The 24599-nt window shown below is 44.2% G+C and overlaps 1 protein-coding gene across 10 annotated transcripts in view; it reads right to left on the minus strand.

Annotated features, from left to right (window-relative positions):
• Nucleotides 1-24599, minus strand: part of Nin (ninein) — a 102841-nt gene that overhangs the window by 39488 nt on the left and 38754 nt on the right. For all 10 annotated transcript variants that reach the window (XR_010046985.1, XR_010046984.1, XM_063247375.1 and 7 more), the window contains 9 exons: nt 13231-13270; nt 11316-11506; nt 5974-6120; nt 5337-5501; nt 4726-4862; nt 4252-4392; nt 3475-3649; nt 917-1027; nt 469-558 (listed from right to left, as the gene is read on the minus strand). Coding sequence is in view for 8 of the 10 variants with exons in the window: in XM_063247375.1 (XP_063103445.1) it covers nt 469-558; nt 917-1027; nt 3475-3649; nt 4252-4392; nt 4726-4862; nt 5337-5501; nt 5974-6120; nt 11316-11506; nt 13231-13270 (1197 nt within the window). In the remaining 2 variants the exon portion in view is untranslated. The remainder of the gene's footprint in view (nt 1-468; nt 559-916; nt 1028-3474; nt 3650-4251; nt 4393-4725; nt 4863-5336; nt 5502-5973; nt 6121-11315; nt 11507-13230; nt 13271-24599) is intronic.

Genomic DNA, 24599 nt, shown 5'->3' on the forward strand with positions numbered 1-24599 from the left:
ATTTACCATTTAAAGATTTGAGTGATTTCTGCTTTTCTCATGCTGTGCGTATTCGGAAAAAGGGAGGCAAAACACCTTGGGTCCGACCAAGTACGATCAATGAGGAGTAATCAGTTAGGAAAGGCTAACTTTGGAATAAGCATATCACTATGATGGCACATTATTTTCCTTGAAACCCAGGGATTTCTGACCTAGAAGCACACTCACACTGGTTTTGTGGAAGTCCTTATAGCTAAGCATGCTGAATAATAATTTATTAGCTAATGTCTGCGTAAGTACCTAGCATAAGTACTTTATACATATTCACTCATTGAATCTTCGCAGCAACCTTCAGGCTGGGTACCCTTCCTTTTGCTATCCCATCGCTGAGAAGCAGAGGCACCCACAGGCCAGGTGAGGGTGTGGGTGCACAGCTTGGGATCTGATCCCAGCCCCCTGAAGCATCGCCCAGTACTCCCCAGCACTCACCCTGCACTGCCGCTCATACTCGGTTCTCATCTGTGTCAGCCTCTCTTCTTGCAGAAAGAACTCAGCGCTACTAGGATCAAGGTCACCGAACTAGGAGGGGAAAGAGGCAAAAGCAGTCATTTTTCTGCAGTGCCCTTCTTTGACCTATCACCAAACGGCAGGGTTTCTGTTGAGAATGGAAGGAATGTGGCATCTCAACAGAAACACCGCCAACCAGAAGCTGGGGAGGACGATGGATGCGCTCCACTCAGGCTGGGATCACTTCCGGAGCCAGGCAATGTCTGCCCCGAGAGCACCCCACTAAATGACTCCTCGCCAAAGACTCAACTTCCGCTAGGCACCCAAGTACTGTAATTCCCTAATAAAAATGTTCTTGGCATTGCTTCTGTTCTTCTGGGTCAGTGACACGCTGGGCAGCCGCTGGGGAACCAGACGTAGACAGATTTACCTTTTCTGCTAACACATTTTCCAAATTCCGCTGAAGTTTGTTTGTTAGATTCTCGTACTCTGCCAGCTTCTCTGCATTTTCCAGAAGCTCATTTTCCAGACGACTGTTCTCCTGAAGAAATTTGGGGAAATTCAATGTAGATGAAGAAATAAGAAAACAGCTGTACCATTTTATATGAAGCATAAATTGTTAAGGTAATGTGTCCTTTTGAAAGCTTGGATATACTTGGAAACCCAAGAAAATATAACAAAGTTGACATTTATCTCATAATGCCGTGTCTCTGCCTTTAGAAAAAAATCAGTATAGCACTGTACTGTTCAGTGTTAGTCACCGACGACCACGTGTAGATATTGAGCATGTGAAACACACCTAGCACAAACTGAGCTGAGCTATAAGTGTAAAATACATACCAGACTACAAAAAAATATATATATCACACACAATAATTTTTGTATACTAAATACATTTTAAAATGACAATGCTTTGGGAATACTGATTTAAATAAATGATTGAAATTAATTTCACCTTTTAATATGCTATTTGCAAATTTGAAGTTACCTATGTAGCTTGTTTTATCATTCTACTGGGAGGCATCGCAGTAGAATATTGTAAGTGACATGAAAATACTCACAATATAGCATCAAATGAAAGAAAAGTGGCTATAAAATAACTTATCCAGCTGCCCGAAAAATTCAGAAAACCTATAAAAAAGAAGGCAACTCTAAAATCAATTTTTGCTCCTTATTCTATAGTTTACATTTAACTCACAAATTTATTTTAGATTTAAGGCTATAAAAGGTATAATACAAGTTGTTCATCATTTATGTTTAAGTTATAATAAAATAATACAAGTGAGACTCACAAAAGTTTTTTTTGTTTCATTTTAAAGAATCTATATTTACAGAACTTTTTGGAATGATTTCTATCCCACATTTGTTTGAAAAAAAACATACAGACATACCATTTGCCATATTTTCTTCTCCAATGTTCAAGGCTGATTGGAAGAATGTTATTTTTGAAATACATTTTGCCAAAAGAATACAGAGCCAGTATATTTTTAATATATTCTAGTTCACACCCTCATGTAGCAATATGGAGTAAAAAAGAATATACTTAAAGCATTTTTAAAAAATGCTACCTTCCTCTAAAATGCCATTTCGATGACTCTAGTCTTTCAAAGCACATCATCTAAACTTGGATGCTAAAATAACAAAGAGCAATCTGTGTCCCAGGACCTGCTGCGCTTTGAAAATGGACAAACCAGAGACTGTTTCTGACCACAGGGAACACGCTGGACTGCAGGAGGGAGCAGATGTGGCTACAGCTTGATATGGTAATAAATGTACTATTTCCTGGCAACAGGAAAGTAAATACAGTGGGAATGATAAGCTGATTTGGCCTGCAGTGTTGGGGAAAGCAGCGAAGGGTACAAAAGTGCTGTGTCCGTGAGGAACAAAGAGCCAAAGGCAAGAGCGGAGGGTGCAGGCTGCTGGAGAGGGAGGCTAGGACTGCAGGGTGGTCCTCCTCAGCAGCCCTGACCGCTAGCACTCCAGGGAGCCAGTGTGACAGCGAATCCTTGGAAACTCTGAGGGCCCTATGGGGGTAGGAGAGATGGAGAAAAGGACTTCTAAGGACACACAAGAATCAGCTGAGAAACCGTGATAAATTCAGAGCTCCATCAGAGGCTGAGGAAATGCAGAGGACCGGGATAAACCTAAGGCATTCTCGTACTCTGCCAGCTTCTCTGCATTTTCCAGAAGCTTAGGGATAAACCTAAGGCATTTCAGAGCAGCAACACAACTGAGAAACTGATGAGCGATGATGTGTGAGGATAACCAAGAGTTTTAACTTCTGGGATTGTACAGTCCACGGTGGTGATGTTCACTGATAGAAAATTCAAGAGAAGAAACAGTTGCATGGGTAGGGAGGGGTAACTGGCTCAGCTTTTGATGTGTGAAGTTTCAGGAGCATTTTATAATCGCAACAGCAGCCACACAGTCCAACTGCTCTTCTTTTCCAGACATAATATCAGACATAATCCCCACGTTAATGCCAAAGCACAAATGTTACTCTAGTGCCCATGGTACCCTTGGAAACACAGTTTGAGTAACGTGATCATAGGTTGCCAGTACACTGTACCCAGATCTGAATGAGGCAGCTGGACTCCGGAGCCCCCTGGTCTGAGAGTCCAGGAAAGAGAAGGACCGTTTCCTCCATGGAGAGAGGGGAAAGGGGAAGTCATGGTCTCTGGGGCAGGAGGTCAGCCCATCTGCTCAGTAGAAGGGGAGTGGGCAGTGAAGGAGAAGGGGGCCTGAGGGTGTTGCCCAGATGCCACACAGCCATGAGGACAAGGTACGATGCACAAGCTCTCTCTCTACCCTGGGAACCTGGGTGCCCCTGAAATCCAGATCCTAGCAGGGCCCTTCTATGTGTGGTCTGGACCCCATTGGCTAAGTGAACCAGAATCCTCACAATGAACCCAGGGCAGACACAGTGCTTTGCAGAGCCCCGAGTTCCCCATGCAGAATCCCAAGCAGGGACCCAAAGCCCAGGATCACCTTTAAAGAGAGGGCAAGGCGGTCCCGGATGTAGTTCTCTTCTGTTTTGGCCTTCTCGATTTCCTGCTCGAGTTCTAAGCGCTGCTTTCCCACCTGTTGCAGGATTTGCTCTCTCTCTCTCCGGAGCTCATTCTTCAAGGCTGCTATGCGCTCCTTGTACTCTTCATCCAGTTTCCTGGGAGGAGGGGAAATCCGAGCGGGTGTTAGATCCTTTGCAGATCCTGTTGGGGGTTCACACTTAATGGATCCAGAGTTACAGAGACGAAAAGCACCCTGAAAAAATGCTCAGTGCGATCTGCCTATCTTTAGGCCTAGTCACATCTAAATCTTTGCAGCCCTAGCTGGGCACGGAAGCAACTGCCTGTGATTCCAGCACTGTAGGAGGCTGAGGCAAAAGAATGGAATATTTGAGCCAGGGAGGCAATTTACTAAGTGAAAATCTGTCTCAAAAAAACAAAACATGCCAGGCATGGTGGTGCACATCTGTCATCTTAGCATGTGGAAAGCTGAGGCAAGAGGATCTTTGTGAGTTCAAGACCAACCTGGCTACAAAGTGAGCTCAAGGCTGGCCTGAGCTGCATAGTGGAACCTTGTCTCAAAAAGACAAAAAACAAAAATCAAACAAAAACAAAATAAAAATTACTGTAGCTAGGTATAGCCAAATAGGCAGGTAGGCAAAGCAGCCCTTGGCCAGTGCCCGGCCTGTAGTCTCAGGTGCCACTACCTAGCGTCACGAGGAGTGGGAAAGGAGCCTGGACCTTGTCCTCCGGGTCACACCTGAGGTTGTACTCATTTCGCCGCTCTATGGCTGCATGGTGATCATCCACTTCCGAAGCCATGAGGGACTTGAGCTTCTCGGCTTTGTCCAGGTCTGACCGTAGCTTCTCTTTCTCCCTGACCACTTGATCAACTCGTTCCCTAGAATCAGAAATAAACTGAGTTAGTGGGAAGCTGCTTTGAAGCAACAAGTAGACCCCAAAAGCTCTCATTTGGCTGGCTCTGATGCAAAAACAAAACTAAGACAACTCAAACCCTTCCAGAACCAAAAGGTATTCCATGGCTCCCTTCTAAAGCCTATATGCTGATCACAATGCCTCACTTTCCCGCAGAGGAAGGAGGATCTGTGCAGTGGTTATATAGAGAGGAGGAGCCACGATCACCTATGCAATGGGACAGTCTCTGGGGAAGGCACAGTCTCTGGGGAACGAGCAGGGAAGAGAATGGAGCAAGTGAACCTTGTGCTCAACTCACAACAAGTGCCGGATCTCAGCCTTAAAGCTGGCCAGAGCTGCTTGATGGATGCCGTTCTTGGTGACCAGAAGTTCATTTTCCAGAGCCAGAGTCAATTCTGTCAAGTTGACATTTCCATCAAGGCTGAAATCCAAGGCCTGGGAATCAGAAGATGGCATAAGTTCAAGACAAATCACAAGTTCTTTCTTTTGAAAGCAGACGAAGGTTAGGCAAACGGTGAGATCTGAAGACAGCTAGGAACTGGAGGACTCCATTTCTTTAATGAACGCTGACAATCTTCAACTATGTTTTTTCCTATGAAAAGTGCAGCATGGTAATTTGTATTAAAAAATACTACATGACACTATATATAGACAGAATATAACACTAGTCTCTACCAACCCAAGATCAATTAACAACATTTCTCATGTTGATAATTTGGCAGTTCAAAACATGGAAAGTAATTAGCAACAGGCTCCTGGTTAAAGGGGGTAGGAATAGTTACCTCATCGCTGAGATCTTGTGAACGCAATAATTAAGAGAAATCAAATCACATCCCACAGTTTCAGAAAAACTGAAAATGTTAACGCTTCTCTGATTTGGCATCTTTTTCCCCACTTTCAGTGCCACACCTTCAGGATCTCCTGGCTGTTCTCAATGCCCTCCTCTTGCCAAGTGTCAAGGATCTTCTCCACAGACGCATGGCCCATCCCATCATCCAGGCAGGAGAAGACCCGGAAGCCAATGGTGCTGGTCATTACCGATGGGGTTGTACGACGTCCACTTTCATCAAAAGACTGGAAGAAACAGAACCGAGCAAACTCAGGGGACCCCAGCCATTTCAACTAGATGCTGGTAAAGACTGGACCTGGCCAGTCCTGAACACAAGAAAGCAGAATTTAACTTCTACTGCTGGGGGTGGGAGTCATGTACTGCTTTTGATTTTTGTTTCCCAGGAAGTCAAGACTAAAATGATCATTTAAAGCAATTATTCTGAGACAGAGTTATTTGTCATAGACAAGATGTGTCTCTGTTTAAGACTCTTATTTCACTTCTGACAGGAAGCTGACATTAACAGGTGTAATCTACAGCCTTCCTAGTCTGCAATTTATGATCATTTTCTAACCCAACTTTTCCTTTCTAATAGTTGAGTCTTTCTTGTTCTGTGCTTTGTACAATCTCCTAGGTCTGCTGCTTCAACCAACAGATTAATTCATTAGAAATTATTAAACAGGTTCTTCTGCTGCAAAGAAAATACTGTCTATTCACCTGCATGGAGAGGTGCCTCTTCAGTTGTCTGTAAGGAGTAGATGCTGAAGGTGTAAGGGATTTTCCATTTTTAAACAGACCATTGAAAAAATCCTCTACACTCATGGTTCCATCAGGATCGAGATTGTGAAATACTTCCTCGAGCATCTGGAGAAGAATAATCACACATTATTTATTTAAAGCTACACTAAAAACAGCAAAGACCCATGGCACACTTCTGACCTATAGAAATCAGTACCACTGTTGATCAAGACTCCAGAAACATAGTTATGTCCCTTTATTCTCAGTTCATTAAATTTATTTCCCTCTAGTAATGATCGATCTTCTTATACAAACTAAAGGTCTACTTTCAACATCTCCACAATCTTATACAATTTAGCAACTGATTGTTTTTCTTTTATTCCCACTCTTAGAACTAGTGATCTCTAATGTTGCTATATGTTATTCTTGTAAATTAAAAAAAAAACTACTTAAAAATAAAGGCATAGCTTCCTAGTGTTAAAGGAAAAGAAATTAGCTGATGTGTATTGTGCCTTTAAACTGTGGTGGTTCTGCGAGATATCTGGTGTTCACTAAAGCTTTGAAATTGGTAGCTTAGCAGACTGTTCTGGGACAAACTGCAGTGATCTAAGAGAAAGTCAGAAAGCTATACCTGGAGTTTAGAATCGTACTTGGAACAACACTGAATGTGTGGGACTTTTGTTTTAATGCATTAGCCAAGAGAGACAGATTGGGTGAGAAGGTACTTGTGCATATGTAACAGAAGATTCCAAGAGACATAAACACGGGGAGTTATGACTGGCTATTTTTCATATCATCAAGTAGCTCTTGAGCTGGGTGTGTGTGTACACCTGTAGTCCCAGCACTCAGGAGGCTGAGGCAGGAGGATCACTGAGAGTTTGAGGCCAACCTGGGCTATACAGTGAGTTCAAGACCAGCCTGAATTACACAGCAAGACTCTGCCTCAAAAAACAAAACAGAACAAATCAGGCAGCTCTCACATAGTAAGGAAAGACGAGATGGGACCATAGCCCTAGGCAGAGGCTTGTCTGGGAAATGGGTTGTTTCCTAGCACCACAAAGGCAGGGGCAGGGGAACGCAGAGCAAGCAGCACAGGTTGCTGAAGCTGAAAGACAAGGAGAAAAGAAAAACGTTTCCTACTGGCCGTCACATGTCCTTTATTTTTGGGGCCAATTTGTTCCGCAGGAATGTGCCTGCCAGGAACAAAAAGGAAACTGCCTGGAGATCTTGTAAAAATGCAGGTTTTTGCATAGGAGGTCTGAGGAAGCACCTGAGATTCTGCATTTCTACCAAGTCCTCGAGGCAGAGTCCAGTGACTGAACAGGGAGAAGACTAAATAAACAGCAAACTGACTCTTGCTGCTTATTGGGTTCATCCTAGCAGACAGCTGGATTTATTCGAACACAGGCCTAGATTATCCGTTAACACATTCTCTCATCTTTCATAGTCACTGCTTAAATCTGGACTCGTGCTGTGATTCACATCGTCTCAAAATTGATTTCACTCTTTATGTAAATGCTCAACACATTCCTCTTATCTAAGAAACTTTTTTTTCCTCCTCAATTCAAATCCAATAGGAAGCATCTGTCTCCATTCTACAGCAGACTGGTTAACCATTCCAAATGGTGGAAATCTCTGGGAGATGCAATAATTTCAAACAGAGAATCTTATGATCGAGTCAACAGACAGGTATCTGGGGCAAGAGACCAAAGTGGCCAAGATCTAGTGTTTCTGACTCACTCTCATCAACCAAAAGAGCACTTTCCTAGAGGAGGAGAGGATGCCGGCACCATCAAACCCAATGTGGCTGAGAAAGCCAGATGCACAGACTGACATGAACAGGGTGCGTTTTAGTTCTCAGACGCACACTGTCTGGCCTTGTGACCTTGAGCAAATCAGAGTAACTTCAGGTGGCCTGAAACGTCCATACGCTGCAGGAGGCTATGAGTCCCACCAGTTCTTCTTTTAAGTTGGCAATGAGGTGGTGACCGATGGATATGAATTCAGAGGTCAGGTGGGCAGAAAAGAGTGCAATTGAAATGAACAACTGGGACACCACTGCATGTAGAGGACAACCTGGGCACCTCTCCTCGAATGCAGAACAACGGCTGCAACATTAGCTAAATCCAGTCTTATTCCCATATACTGGTATATACAGAGCAGGCCATGTTATTCCCCTCTCCTTTTGATTGGCTCTAAGCGATGCAAACAAAGCCAGCTAAGCTACTGGTATGTAATTCTCGAGGCCAACCTGACAGTTTCCTGTTTCCTTGCATAGTGCTCTCTGTAAAAGATCGAGCGCAGCCGGATGGCAGAGCCAGTCAGCTCCGGCAACGTCAGGTGGGTACGAGCCTCAAAGAAAGAAGCCATGACTCCCCAAGGTGCAAAAGTTTACTTATTAGAAACTGAAGCAACAGCTTTCCAAAACCATTTGAATGCTACCCTAATTGAGTTACACACACTGATCTTTCTGTATATCCTTCTCCCTGCATGTTGCAAAGATGCTTTTCTCCCCAGATGGCTACCCAGCTCAGGTTATGCACACAGTTCCCGCCATCCTCACTGTCACTCATGCTTGAACCACTCCATTCTTCACAAGATAATAAATTCAGGGAGAGGCCTTGGCTCAGGGCCTTTGTCCTTATATCCTAACTTGGATGGGATGTAGGACCCCTTTGGCTGCTCATAACTTTGCATTGGTCTTAGTCTCTTTACTTTCGCTGTGGGTTGCATTGGAGGTGGTGGACTGGAATTAACTCACTGGAATTCCAATAACATTTCTATGGGATTACGAACATAACTTTCTGAATTATGAGGTGGATTGGAAAAAGGATCACAATATTTGGATTACTACATACAATACTGTGATTTCAATAGCTGCACCCTGAGCAGGAGATGCGTCTACAATTAGGAGGAGACTCATACTCCCCATGACATCCTCGCCAGGTCCGTGGATGGCTGCTTTCCTGAAGTGTAGTTAGGAAATAACACACGAGGATAGGATCACAAACCCAGGTATCCACGGAGCCCCAGGAATGAGTGAGGCAGGGTGACCCGAGGATGTTAGAAAGTTGTGAAGATAATCCAGCTGCACTCACAGCTGCTCATCCTTTCCAAAGGGACCAGCTGTCTTTCTGTGTCTGCAAAATGGAGCCAGATCCTTGGATTTTTATAAGATCTCCTAATTCTACAATGTGTATCACAAAGCTCAATTTTTAAAACACCAAACAGATCAAATACAATCATCTTTGGGACACATGTAGTATCTACTGTACCAGTTTGCCATTCCTGTCCTATGGCTGTCCTCACACCAGGAAAGCAGAGAACTATTACAGCCACAGATTCATGCATATCCATGTTTATAGAACTCAAAATAATAGCAGAAGCTTGGAAGAAATCTATACATCCATCAATAAATGCATGGGTAAAGAAAATGTGGTATTTATACACAGTGGAGTACGACTCTGCCATAAAGAAGGTGCATGGGTCATTTGTTGGAAAATGGATGTACCTTGAGACCACAATGTTAAGTGAAATAAATCAGTCACACAAGTGTAAATATCTTACAGCTCCTCTTACATGAGAAACTCAAAACTATAGATACTTTTTAAGAAGCAAAATAACAGACAACAGGAAACAGGAAGATAGAACTTTTGCAAACAGGAAGGGCACACAGGAATGGGGGCAAGGGAATGGGGGCTAAAAAGAATTAAGAGATGTGACATATGTGTACCAATCCTTGAATGTAAACACTCACTGCAAACATGTACTAACCAAGCAGTTCTTTAAAATTATTGAGTAGAGTTGCCTCGCAACACAGTGTGGGGTGAGGTGGGAGAGTGGCCTCAACTGTGCCTGCACATGAGGGGTCACTCAAGCTCCAATTGCCTACAGTTAAATAACTCCAGGATTTCAAGCTGCCAGCCCAAAAACATCATTACTTTCTCACTGGTTTACAGTTTATAACTAAAAAAACAAAACAACAACAACAAAAAACAAAACTATAGAATCCCACAATTTTTCTTCTCTGCCACACATACTATGCAAACGCCACGTTCAGTGACTATCTCTGTAGTCATCCTCGGACCAGACGCAAAGAACCAGACAGGACACATCTTGTACCAGGTCTGGAAGACTCTGACACACAAGAAAAGGCAGCTGCCTGCAGGAGGCTACTGCTTGCCTGGAGAACTGTTTTCAGATAAACAATCAAGTTTGTGCAATATTTCTTGGAAATAAAACCAACTCGAGGTTCTCTGTTTTGCTCTGGCTTATAAATTAGGAGGATGGGCTTAGTTTAAGATGGATTCAGTTTAGCCATCACTGACAAATAAGTCACTCCTGGGCCATAAAAACAGCAGCCGCATGACGGATCACAGCCACATAAATAAAGGAGAAGGGAAAAATCTTTTGCAAGCTGGGCTACTTGGAAGCTTTTTGATGAAAATCTCCTCCTTGGTTAGGCAAGTAATATCATTTATCCCCTGAGCGAGAACACAGCCTGGTTTCAAATAGCGTTATAATCAGAGATTCTGAAGCCGGGACGGCAGATCTAACCTCTAACTCAACTTTATTTTTAGCTTTCTGAAAGACATATCTTGGAATTAGTTATACTCTTGTGTTTCACAGCTATTTGTGCATTTGGTCCTGTGTGTATCCTCTTAATTTTTTTCCAGAAAAAATAAAGCTCAAGTATTACCAAGCAAGACTCTGTCAGATGCACCCTTGTGATTTTTCTTTGTCTTTCCAAAACAACCGACCTACTCTTCTCTGTTTCCTGGAGACCAGGACATGGTCAGGGTGCTGGGATGCTCTGTTGAACCAAAGCTGTCTTCACGCCTACCTCCAAAGGCAGCTGAGGTCACATGCAGCAAGTTGGCTTGTCCTACATACTGCTCAGTTTGCGTAAGCAGGAAGACACTGAGATCTTCTTTCTAAAAACCTACACTTTTCAGCCTGGCCTTCAAACTCGCCCCTTTCCCTTTTCAAATCTGTGGGACTCCTGTGCAACTCTCCCTCCACATGGTCCCACAGTTGGCTCTGACTGACACTTCTAGGGTCACTTGTGACACGGGCTGCACTGCACTGGCGTCTGATGGTCTCACGGGTCACAGCTTAGCACATGGTATGCACCCAGTGCAGGCCACTGTCAGCTTTGCTTTTCCACAACCCAAGTTTCTCAAACACAAAATCTTTGAGAAGGTCTCTGAGGAGAAAATGATCTCTGTCGCCAGAGGCAGGAAGCCACGACACAGCAATTTCCAGCCTGTGGCCAGCTCAGCTTTATCAGCATCCCCGAGGTGGTGCACGGCAGAGCTCACCTCTCCATCCACATTCTGCAAACCATACTGCTCGCAGATAGAGACGAGCTTCTTCCGGTTCAGGTGACCATCACGGGTGATTCCCAGATCGTCACAAACCTCTTGCAGTTTCTCTTCTATCCAGTCTTGGGGTGGGGAGGACCCACTCTGTGAGGCATTCAAGTCATCTGGATTCCAAAACCTTAACTGACCTGAAATCAAATCATATATAAAGTGTGATCAAAAGATACAGCGAATACTTTTTTTAAAAAAGATTGCAGTAAAAAGCAAATCGCCAATAACCACCCCCACAGTCCAGCCCTCATTCCTGATTTGAACACACTTAATCCATTGTCCCTGCTGCTTTCTGAAGCAGTCTGGAAGTCCTCTTTCAGGGGTGTCTTTAATTGTGCTGTCATGCCCTGATGTACTGAATCAGGACATCTACCTGTCAGTCATTGTGACTCTGGGCAGGAGCCAGAAGTCTCACAGTGCTGGATCCAATCACCAAGGCAGCTGAGGACGCACTAACGTTTTTACAAGCTTGCCTTTCACTGAACGGCGCTGGACAGCAGCATTCACCGTAGTTTTGATCACAGCTCTCAAAGACACAAAACAGGACTTCCAGAATTGCTCCAGAAAGTAGCAAAAACAATGGGATGTATATTCAAAGTGAGGATTAATGGCAATGTGTCTTTTACTGTGATAGACTTTAGAAACACAAATACTATATATATACATATCAACCACTACTTTTTTTTTTTGTCTTTTTGAGACAGGGTCTCGCTATGCAGTTCAGATTGGCCTTGGGCTCACTTTGTAGCCCAGGCTGGTCTTGAACTTGCAATGATCCTCCTGCCTCAGCCTCCCAAGTGCTGGGATCAACAACCACTACTTTTATGGTATTTCCAAATGAATTACAAAAAAGTGCCGACTTTCAAAAAAAAGTGCATTCTTTGAAAATAAATATTTTAAGAAAAAGATGATAATGTCATGAGTTCAATCTGCTGTGTAATCTTCTAAGGGTGGTTGAGAGCTATCCTCAAATCTTTAAAGAGCAGCCTCAACTCTGGCTTCTGGACTGGTTTATTTACACTTTCTGGTATATGTTCCAGCACATGTTTTATTAAGAAGGAAACAGGTGCATGCTGAATGTCTCAAGATTTGCCTGTTCCTAAAATCCTTGCGTATGATAGTCTGACCTACAGCATCCAACTTAAAAGAACTACAGGCTGCCAGTTCCTAATTATCTGAAAGAGACGGTCTAGCCAAAGACAAGGATCAAACTATCTATTTACACATCAACACTGTTCATTCTCTATTAAAAGTTCCCCCTTCTAAGTCATCCACTGACTGAGCTGTAAAAAGCCATCGCTTTAATGTGAGGTAATTGCTGGCACAATTGTGCGTGCCTGGCAGAGGCTGGGAGACTTGAGAGGCGCACTTAGGGCCATCCCTGCTATTTACTGACAGAAATTAACCTGCTCACTGCTGTGTCTGTCCAGGCTGGAGGGGGAGAACACGCTGTAATCACACTTCTGCGTGTAAATGCCAGATACACAGGGAAACAGGTGGAGACCCTGTCAGCTGAACCTCGGCGCCCCCTGGTGGCCTGGGGACCACATGTTTCGATGCTTCTCGAACACATTTGAAACTCCAGGAGTGCAATTTAATAGGCGAGCACTGATCGCAAATTAATTGGAAAGACTGTATAGAGAGTAATTAGCCTGTAAGTAGAATTCTGTATCTTATTTGCCATCTTTTGCATGACATGAAAAGTTAGGTTTTTTAAAAACTATGAGCTACCAATGAGGAATCATTTTCTGAGGCTTTTGTTCTTCATGTGAATTCCCAAGCAGCCTCCAGCCTCACATACAGGAAGGCAGGCTGTGGAGAGTGCTCTACCAACCGTGGCCCTCTCGCATGCTGCTCTTACCTTCTGCTTCATATTCCTCGCTGCCTTGCGTCTTCCAGTGCTAGAGAAGGCAAGAGACAATTACTGTGCTTTGGAGCTTAGTAAGGAAAAAAAAAAAAAAAATCCTGGCTTTTGCTAGAACATTCTCTGGCTCTGAAATCACCACTGGGTGAGTCACATGATTTTAGGGCCCATACTTAGTGGGTTCTCTTCAGCTAAGCAGCCAGGCAAGAGGTGACTCCTAAGAGAGAATGTGGTTTTCTGCAGGGTTTCTCCAAGGATTTGTCCTTCTGTCACCTCTTCAACAGTAATACCCATCACAACCCATAAAAGCAAGCCAACCCAAGTGCTCAGAATCCATCAACCAACAAGGCTTTAAGGGCATGCAGTTATGACTTTGTTTTTCAACAGGTATATACAGACTGTTCATTGTCCAAAGCCTTCCTAATACAACCATGAATAGAAAAAACATATTTCCTGTTATAAGAAGTAAACAGGCTTGTGCAGATATGCTGAGAAGAAAACAGGAAGCACAAGGCACTGCTTTTTTTTCTGTGGGGTGGTGGTGGTGTTTGTTTCCAGTGCTGGACGCTGAACCTAGGGTCTTATGCACGCTAGGCAAGCACTCTAATGCGAAGCCACATTCCCAGCCCCTGGCTAGTGTTTTAAATCCTGTGACAGGAACATTCAGGATGCTGCGATAGTCCCTACATGGGATGCTGCAGACCAGGCAGATCAGGGTAGAATTCCTGGAAGAAGCAATAGCTAAACTTTGTCCTGCAGCCTGAGCTATGGAGAGCACAGTGGACAGAAGGGGGCAGTTATTATTGGCTGAAGCAAGGAGGCCAGATGAGCCCGGGTGCCTGTGACAGTGAGTAGTAAGATGCAACCCCAAAACGGCCAGGCTAAAAGCTTGAATGAAGGGCAATGGATAGTCCTCATAAATCACACTAAAGAAAGTGACATTATCTGAATGGGACCACTTAGTCCCATATCATGCTGTTTCTAGTGGGTCTCTTCCAACATCATGGTACGCAGTCTGTGTATAGACAAAACCACGCAGATAAGAACATGGGTCAGGATGAAACCGGCCTCAGCTCCCCTGGCAGAGTATAGGACAGATCTCCTTCTACCCAGTTGCCACAAGCAGGTCTAAGAGGGCTTTGATATCTTATAAATGCTGGTGCCCTTCCAGCAAGCTGCCCAGTGCCTCCACTTGCAAGAGGTTCACTAACTAGTGAAGGAAATTCTGTTGGAAAAGGTAAGGCCCATTCTCAGACCTTGGCTGCAGTATTAGTGAAAGATGCAACTTTATGAATGAAGCTGCCTTTGATAACCCATAACCAGCTCAATTCTCTGGGATGGCTGAACTGTGTAAGACTGGTCAATTCCTTAGAGTCCTGAAATAAGCTAAGTAGGAAAGGTGGCCCTTGACTGTGGTCTCTAGAGCCTGGATTCCTCCTGGCAGGTCATGCACCAGCTGGAAAACTCGTAGATCGAGCTACATCTTTCAGCAGTTTGTTCAGATTGATTTAAAATTCTCTTGCAGGCAACTGAAACACATCCACTATTCCCTGCATTCACTCTTAATGAGGGCCAAGCATTTCCTATCTGTATAGCTCCACATTTTACTTGGAAAGATAAATGTAGACAGCAGATTCAGAAAGCTCACCCTAAACTGAAACCCCAAGCTGATGATGCTGAGGTGTACTATTCTTGCCATGCAGAAGACACGAAAATGCTGTAACTCAAAATGGATAAATTCACCTTGACCCATTCAGATTATGCAGGGCATTGATGGAAATGCTATCAACAGGGCACAAAGTGACTTTTGGTTGTGTTTTCATGATTGTCATTTCAGTGGCTCCCTTAGTCCACCTAGCTACGTAAAGGTAGATCTCCAAACTGATGGATGTGGGGGCACAGTGGGTCGGGCTGAGCGATAGCAGAAACAGTCCTCTGCAGATTTCCTTGCTTAAACTTCTGGTCAGAATTCAACTGTTTGTATATCTGTATTTCTATCTCTTTAAATCAATAAAGCCTACTAATAAAAGCCTGTGTGTCCCTCCCTATTTATCAACTTATTCAACAGAGCCAATGATGTAAATGCTCTTCCAACTCTGGCATCAAAGTTGTGAAAATTCATTACTCAACATTTAAACACCCCAGAGTTAAATTCACTTAACCCACAACAAACGAAACAGAGTTTATGATCTAAGAACCAGTAGTCAAAATAAAACCTATCAGACTACCAAGGGGTGGGGTGGACGGCAGTGCTGACACCGCCTTAGAGAGCGCCCAGCTGGGAGACACAGCTGTGACCACTCAGCAGCAACACCCACCTTCAAACAATCCTTGGAAACAAGTCCCAAAGCTACGAGGGATGTGCTGCTGCACAGAGCTGATCTTCCTGTTCATCTGGGCATCTCCTTCTTAATTCATTTTACCAGAGTGAGCAATGCATTGAGAGAATCAAGGTGCTCCCACATGCCTTTTCCCGTCTACAGCATCCATGGGATTGGGTGTGTGTCGCCCATTCGCTGTCCAGGACAGCACTGCCTGCTGCCTTCTTTCCCCAATTCCCTTAAGAGATCGAATACAAGGCTACAGCATAGGTTTAGGGGCCAGGATGCCTGGTGCTGAACCCTGGCTTATCTATCAGGTTGCACTTAGGCAAGTTTCTTGACCTTTTTTGCCTTGATTTATCCATTTCTTTTTTTCTTTTCTTTTTTTTTTTTTTTTTTTTTTTTGGTCTTTTTCCTTTTTATCAGTAGCAGGGATCGAACTCACGATTGCCTGCTTGCAAAGCAGGCGCTTATGCCGCTGAGCTAAATCCCCAGCCCCTCCATTTCTTGAACTGGAAGAAAGTAGAAGAAATTTCACAAAGGTAAGGGTAAAGTACTTAGAATTATGCCTTGAACATCATAAGCACTGTAAAATTTTATTATTTTTTGTAAGACGTGTATACATAATATACTTTAATTTATAATTGCAGAATTTTTAAAAATTGTGTTTAAATTGAAAGCATTCATGGATGGATTGGAGAGGGATTATCTGTATAAATTTGTAAGAATGATGACAAATCTATAGCAGAAGTGCAAAGAATACAAACAGAAAATTCACAGAAGAGGCTACAAAATTAAATTTGGGGAAAGGTTCGTCTCGAATCTAATCAAAGTATAAATTAAAACCAAGGAATCGCAGTTGTTCTTCTTGGCAAAACATTTAAGATAAAACTCCTAATTACCAGAAAGATTATAGGCATGTTTCGAAATGTAAATGGGTATTATCTTTTTAATAATGAAGAGGGCTTTGTATATTAAAAGCAACAGAAATGTTCGTTCTCTCTGATCCACTCTTTTCCTTGCCACTGGAAGGCAATAAAATCAAAGAAAGTTAAGAAAAAAAACCATATGCATAAATGTGTATCAAAGTGCTTTCTGTAACAATAAAATATTGAAAACAACTTAAATATTCAACAATGGAGCATAAAGTCTAATGATGTGCCAGAATGCAGGCATTAAAACAGCAATTAAAAACTGCAGGAACACAGAAAAGCATCCTAATAAATGTTAAATGAAAGAGCATAACAAAAATGCTTGTCTACACTATGATTTCTGCTGGCAAGAATATAAAATCAGGAAACGTCTAGAAGGAAGCAGATAATAAAAATAGATACATTTTGGCTGAAGGGTTTGGGGAGAAGATTTAATTTCCTCTACTGTAATAAGAGCTCTTTATATAAGCAAGTGTCACCTTAACTACTTTTTTTGCCTGGCTGCCCTCAAAGTCTTATAAAGTAACTCCTGGGACTAGGGGTGGGGAGGAGGAGGAAGTCCTCTCTCCCCATGAGCTTCTGCACCATCTCTGATATCTGCATCACCATCCTTTTGCCTGGTGACCGAGTGAAGCCCAGGCACAGTGAAGGTGAGCACATGGCACTGACGCGGATGCCTCTGGAGCGCAGGGGGCTGTGGGAAGCTGTGACACACTGATTCCTGAGACCTGCCTGCTGTAGGACTGAGCCCATGCCAAAGGGGTGGCAGAGGATTCTGACACAGTTCAACCCAATGGTACCATGTATGGTATAGCCTTCATTTACTGTTTGTTTTTTGAGACGAAGTCTCAGCTTGGACTCACGTTCCTTCTGACCCAGTGAGCCAAGCCTTTTAAATCCAGGCAGAACCTTAGCTAATGATTTCACCCAAACTCTTGCATCAGATAGGGGTGATTGGGTAAAAGAACACATACAGATTCTAAAATCTGAAGATAAACTGGGTGTGGTGGTGCACACAGCTGGTGACCCCATACTCAGGAGGCTGGAGAAGGAGGGTGGCCTTGAGTTCGAGGCCAGCCTGGGCTACAAAGTGAGTTCAAAGCCAGCCTGAACTACATAAGGAGACTTTGCCTCAACAAATAATAAAGCAGAATAAAAAAATCAAAACTGAGGGTAATAGTCTCCAAACATTCACCCAGAGCCTTGAGAAAAACTAGCTTGAGAAGATCTAGCTAGGAGCACCCTGCTAAGAAGTATCTTTATGCCAATGGCCCTATTCTCATTCCAAGACTACCTCAGCTCAGATATGTCTGTGGGGGGCTTCTCCCTGCCTCCACTGAGGTTCTGTTCCTTGAGTAAAAGGGAGGTGAGCACATGGCATGGGGTGGGGACACACTGATGATGAAACCGCAGTGGGGGTGGGGGGAAAGGTTCAATTCATTCACAGCTCATTTATTTTCATTCTCACTGCCTGGAGCCTAGGAGAAGGACGGGAAAGCCAGTTAGAAGGCGTGCATGTGTGTGGGAGGGATGGGATCGCTCTGGGCTCAAACAGCTCCAATAAAAGGAGGCGTCCTTCTGTCACAGGGTCCTGGGATTGCTGCTGCTTTTCCCAGCATAGTGAAAGCAGGCAGGTGGCCTCTGGGCACGGATCTGCCAGGAGCACTGGAAGGAATATAATCATGGGCATCCTTGGAACAGCTGGGGAGGGACAGCTGTTAGGATGCACTCATAATACTGAGTTCACGAGAAAGGATTTTTCACCTCTCCCTGGAGGACAGACAGCAAGGGAATTCAATGTCCTGTAGGACCTCAGCTGTTCCTGACTCTGGAGGCAAAGTGTAGAGTGGATAAACGCAAGCACTTAGAGGAGAGACTGTTGGGGTTAAATCTGGCTTAACCACTTCCTGTGACCCCTCAGCACCTGCAATGTCACCCACCAGGTGGGGAGGACATGCCCACCCATGCTGCAGGGATGCAGCAAAGGTCGCTCCTCCAGCCAGATTTAGGCTCCTTGGGCTCTCGTTCACCTTCACCCTTTACTGGCATGGTGTCCCTGTGCAAGTCACTCTGTGTGTGCCTCAGTATCCTCACAGGGGACTGAGTCGCAAGACCTGCCTCCAAAATGGCGCTTCCTACTCGGAAAGCATTGGAAGAGTGCCCTGTGACTTAAGCACCGAGCACTTGTGAAGTGACTGAGTACCACAGTTACTAGGCATGACGTTTTCAAAACTGAGTGGCGGGCAGAAGAGAGCAACAGCAGACGGGCCAGTGTCACTGTTTTAAGAGTAACCCAGGAGAGACCCTTCAAACTAAAGCTTTGCCTTGTGAATTCAATCAATGTAATCATTTCATAATGTATACACACATCCAAACAACTTGTTTGTCAATTACACCCTGATAAAGCTGGCGGGGGGTGGGGGGGATCAACAAACCAGCAACCTAGAGCTGCAGCTTTGGGTAACAGTGATGAAGCCATCAACTTAGGATCAGAGCTTTTGCTGGGGACCTCCCCCCATGGATAGTGTCTCCTGGGCAGCCAAAGCTGGCAGGGCCTGCCCTGTGCTTAATTTCCAGGCCAAAGGTGCTGACCAACAGCCCTACTGAGAGGGGACAAGGGAGATGGTCAGAAGTTGCCTGGCCCTGAGATGGCTGAGACAGAGAGCAGTCCCTTAGCCACCTAGGACAAAGGGAGCCCCTGTGGCCACCCCCGAGGGCTGTTGGGTCATTGTGGCTGGCTCTTGGGTTGCCCTACAGCTGGATGAAGATGCCTCATGCAGGCGGTGCTGATCTCAGGAATGCTTTCTTTGCACGGACATCTGCTTTGGGGGACTGCCGAGCAGATGGCCTGAGTCTCTCAGAGCCCGGGCTTCCAGCCCCAAGACCAGGGCAGCATCTGCAGCATTCGAGCCTAGCGTGGCCCCTGCCCACAATAGCCCAGCGCCGCCCCCACCAGCCATCTGCTCCAGCGCAGACCTCTGTGCCCCACAGAATGTATGGCTAATTAAAATGATTATGAGGGCACACACAGGGCTATTCTTTCCCAGCAGAGGTTGCTGGGCTGAGCTGAACACAGCCGCAGCAACAGCCCTGGAGCCTGAAGCAGATTCTGTTTTGAAGGGGAAAGGCCTTGCAAGCCTGGAGAGAAGAGGAAAGAAATTTACTGAAACAACAAAGCTCCCCAGATAAGCTGGGCTGAAGCTTTGATAAAAGCCTGGGAGGTCTGGGGTGGGGTGAAAACAGGAATCTATTTAGGGAAAGTGCTGATGATGGAAACTTTAGGACTTTTTCAAACATAGCATACCACCATGAGGTGCTTTGCTCACAGCCCTAAACATTTGTAAAGTCCTCACTCTGGGCTGGGTGTTGGAAGCTGAGTGTGCCCAAGAGGGGTGGCTACTATTTGTAGGACAGGCTTCCTGGTCTGGGGCTCATTCGCCACTTTATCGCCTTTGAAGTAAAGTTAGTGGAGAGCCTGACAGCCCGGCTCCCCATCTCTATTCTGAACTCAGTTACAAACTGCTGGGTTGGGTGGCAGGGCTGTCATGGCTTGAACGCAAATCAATGTCTTCATCTTTAAAGGCAATGAAACGCTACAACTAACTGCTGGGGATAACCAGAATTAATGCACCCTGTTTAAATGCACATACATTTAGATGAGTCTTACTACACTGCCAAAAGCCTTCAGTACTGTCAGTGTGAGGAGATGCCACATTGCAAAGTTTTAAGCCTCTCTGACCAAGGCTGAGTGGATATGAAAAATCTTAAAGGGAAGGAACAGTTTCATTTCTCTTGTACTCCCCAGAACTGCTCAGTGGATAGTTGATACTATATTTTCTATGTGGATCACACTAAATGGTATAGCTGGGAAATATTACTATCATCATTAAAATTCACTTTTAAATTTTTAATTTCTTATGTGTTTTGAGTTAGAAAATAAATATTACAAATTATTGATTTGTTAGGAGGTGGGGGTAGAGACTAGATTCCAAGCGATTTCCCTTTGGGATCAAGTCACAGAGACTTACCAGGATGTGAGGATCTGAAAGTCTTGTTAGAATAAGAACAGCTGATTAGCTTTGAAAGGGCTTCTTCGATCACTTTCAAGTTATCTCTCCTTGCATCTGGAATGAGTGTTTCATCTTTGGGAATAGCCCTATGATCTGATAAGACTTATAATGGGATAAGAAATATAAAGGGAAAGACTGAAATGCATTAATAAAAACATTTATCCCAAGGATGTCACAGCATTTGATGGGCATCAGTAATGAACAAGACTGCTTGCTCTGTCAAAGCCTAGAACAAAGGAAGGTAATGGAAGTAATGGGAAAATAAGCATATTTCAACTACACAAGATCTCAGCTGAACTTCACTTGTTTATTAAGAAGCTGCCTCTAGCTTTCTGACTCTACATATTGACTCTATATGATATGAATGAATAATTCATGAAGTTCAACTGAAAAGTTTATGCACATATGAAAATGAACATATGGGGAAGATGAATCAGTTTCATGCCTCTTGAAGAAGTTTGATTTTACGTAGAGTAGCAAAATCTGTTTCTTGGGGAGATACAAGGGGCTTTAAAAACTTCTCCCTCTCCTGGCTAACCTCACACTCCCAGTGCAAAGTCTGGGTTTGCTTATTCATCCTCAGGTGCCTGGCAATCAGCTTGAACTTTTTCTCTCAGGTTCTCACTTAAACTGCATCGGACAAGCCCACAGTTCGGTTTACATGCTATTGTCCACAGTTGGAAAAATAATTGTTCAAAGCTTCTTGTCCTCGATAAGAATCTTACTAGACATGATTTATTCCCTGTGGAGGAAAACAGTTAACAAGGTGTCCGCTGTTTTCAACCAGGGCAGAAAGCAAAGTGGCCCTGCCCCAGTTGTATCAATTGCACCTCTTTCCTACCAGATCCAATGCATAGAGAATTAGTTTTGGTTTTCCCTTTTTTCCCCCCAGTTCATAACAAACATGAGCATAAAATTCAAGGTCTGCTCAGTAACCATGACACATGAAAGGCAAAATAATTTATTCTTCCTGACTTAAAAAACCTTACTTCGGTATCTTAATGAAGTAAAGCAAAAACAGGGCCAACTAAACCTTCTCATTCATCACACCTCAGGCTGGAATCAAGAATGTGCCCTTTGTTAGGCTGGATTAACTCAGAATTGAATGTCCTGTTGAACTGGCCCGAGGGAAAATGATCCCATGAAGAAAGAAAAATCACCACTTTCCTTTCAATACCACCTGAGATGAGAGGTCACCCTCCCAAGGGATCCGTTTGCTAAATAAACACACTGAACTGGAAGGTGATGTATAGCAGCCGTTGATGGGACCTACCTGTCACTCATGAAACAGCACATTCTGCTGCAGACTTTCCAAATGAACACTCTGAAACACTTCACTTTAGTGCTGGAAATGTCGCATGACTATAGTCGTCTCTCCCCACCCTGAATGGCTTTATTGCCTTGTAACCTAAACTGGGTAGGGGAGGCCTGCTAATAGCTAGGTTAGATGTTTTCTGTTTCAGCAGGAAAGAGTCAAATTGCCTGATAAAAGCCCAGGGGAGAGGGAGGTGGATGAGATGGAGACTTAAATGTTTACGATTTATGTTGGGGTTCTGACCTGGATGACCCGAAACCACAGTCCAATGTGAGCCAATGCACCTTGTAGCCAGGTTTATTTTCATATAGTCCATGGAGGGGACATGGCAGAACCCTGGCTACACCACAGGAACAGTGTGGGTCCTCACCCTGGTTGAGTATCCCATCGGTGTGCAGTGACCAGTTACCAGCTGGGCTCCAAGTCGCTTGTGACTGATGGAGCCTGAAGCCTCATGTAGGACTCACATGAAATATAATTGTAGCTGCTTCAAAGCAACATCTGTAATGGCTTCACAGGTGCTTGCATTTCTAGATATTTTCTTGAGTGGGAAGAGGAAGCATGGGGTGACAGGTAGACTTCAGGACCCTACCAATAATTTTGGTTATGCTTATGAGAAGCCTCCTACATGAAGATGCAGAAAAGCACAGTTGAGACAGACTCAAAAGCCTGGGATTGAATAAAATGAATGAATGAATTCTCATTGACCTGCAGCGACCTCCCCTATTACAGAACAACCCCAGATAAAAAGGAGGGAGAAATTACTATTTTATTTTTTCAGCTGGCTGCTCATGTATCACCAGAGGATGAGTTCCTAGCAGGAAGTGAGCCACCTGGGGACAGCTAATAGGTGCTTGTGGACGGTTTCATCACCCTGCCTACCCTGCTGCAAGTTCTCAGGTGGATGAGATTATTATTTGACTCAACTTGAGCTAAAATTAGTCTTCTAGGGGGCAGCAGCAGCCAGACCAGCCCTCTGTTTAACTCCTGATGGCATGTTCAGGTCTTTTTATTGTCATCATGAAGAAACTCTGAAGTCACTGTTGAAAAACTCAGGCATGTCAAGACCAGGAGAAACTGCAAAATGCTAAAAATGCTGCCTTCCCCTAGGCCAGGACCCAGCAGTCACAGGAAACCCACAGGCAGACCCAGGTAGGCAGTCTCCTGCTTGCCATTGGACAGCACGTCTGGGGAAACCCAGCCCCCAGCATCTGTCACTGCGGCAGGTGCACTCAGAGGAAGTGTGAACCCAAAGACTAAAATTATTAACTCCTTTACATGTCAGGCCACCAAACAGGAGAGAAAAGAAATCAATAGTACAGCAAAGAACTCCGGACAGATTCAGACTCCCAGGGGAAATAAATAAATTCCAGGGGTCACTGAGTTTTCCACCTCAAATTCCCTAACTGGGGCTGCTCTAGAGTAAGGGAAAATCACTATGTCCTAGAAGACCTGGACAGCTCGAAGAGAAAGGACAGAGGCTTTGAGAGCAAGCCTGTGCTACCACGCAGGTGACCTCTGGTGGCCGAGTGAGTGGCTCTCAACTGCTGACCCTAATTCAGACACCAGCCAGGAAACAGGAATGGCACACAGCAAGAAGACGCCCTGGAGAAACTACCACGGGATCGTCCCACTGGTGACAGAGAGTGGGTCCCCAGCCAGGGCTGGGGCTCAAAGCTGGGATTTGTCATTTATCTACCCATGGGATCATCAAAAGGTTACACGAAAAGCTGGCAATTTTTTAAAGCTGATCTGAAACATAACAGGATCAATGCAGCTTATCAAAAAGTTCGTATTTAGGGAAAGTAGCTAGTGAGTGAGCTTTTGTTTGAGTCTACTTTTGGCAATTGAAAGAAAAAAAAAGCAGGACAAGGAATTGTTACTGGGACCTTCATAAGAGGCTGAGTGTGGCGGAGAGAACACACTATCAGAGCAGTCAGCAGGAGCCATCACTGGGAACAGAGATCAGAGAAATGACCCTCTGCCTGCTGGTGGATCGTGACCGGCACAGATTTTGTACATAGCATCATGAGGTCACATCCAAGAGGTTTTTGGAGGACTTGAGGGGGCGATATGTAACATATTGGGGGAGAAATGATTCTTCTGATAAATCCTTTACAAGCAGCAAGGTTTTACCCAGGCTCAGCCTTTAACTCTTATCTGTGTGTATACATGAAACCAAAGTCTCACTTTTTAAGCTGCAAATCTCACTAGAAGTCAGTAGACAGGCTATAACAAGGATGGAGGAAATCTGCCTGCAACAATTAGCTCTGCCCTGGAACTTTCTGGGTATCACCAAGGGGTGACCGGAAGCCCTTGTAACAAAAGATAAATAATCATTTAATGTATTGGCACTAAAGAAATATATCTTTAGTGAAATATATATTTAGAAATATATCTTTAGAACAGTGGCCAAGTGAGATACTGGACTTAAAAGTGGTTTCCAAATAAAAAGCTTTTCTTTGAATGCTGAGATAGTTTACTCATTTTTTTTTCAAGGAGAAATATGTCAAATAGATTTTACACCACTCAGGGTGATGAAGCAAGCTTTATGCATTAAAACAATACTCTTCCTGAAAGCAAGAGAAACAACAGTATTATGAATACTGCTCTACCTGAAGTATGCTAATTACTTGCTCCCTGACATTGTACACAGAGTCTTGGTGCACGTGAGCATGTGTGCTCCCCGGGAGAGGCCTGAATTTTCTCTATTTGGGTTTTCAGCAGG

This window comes from Cavia porcellus, unplaced genomic scaffold (genome assembly GCF_034190915.1).
Source record: "Cavia porcellus strain 051 isolate PalLab524CR breed Dunkin Hartley unplaced genomic scaffold, mCavPor4.1 scaffold_1, whole genome shotgun sequence".
NCBI classification, from domain to species: Eukaryota; Metazoa; Chordata; class Mammalia; order Rodentia; family Caviidae; genus Cavia; species Cavia porcellus.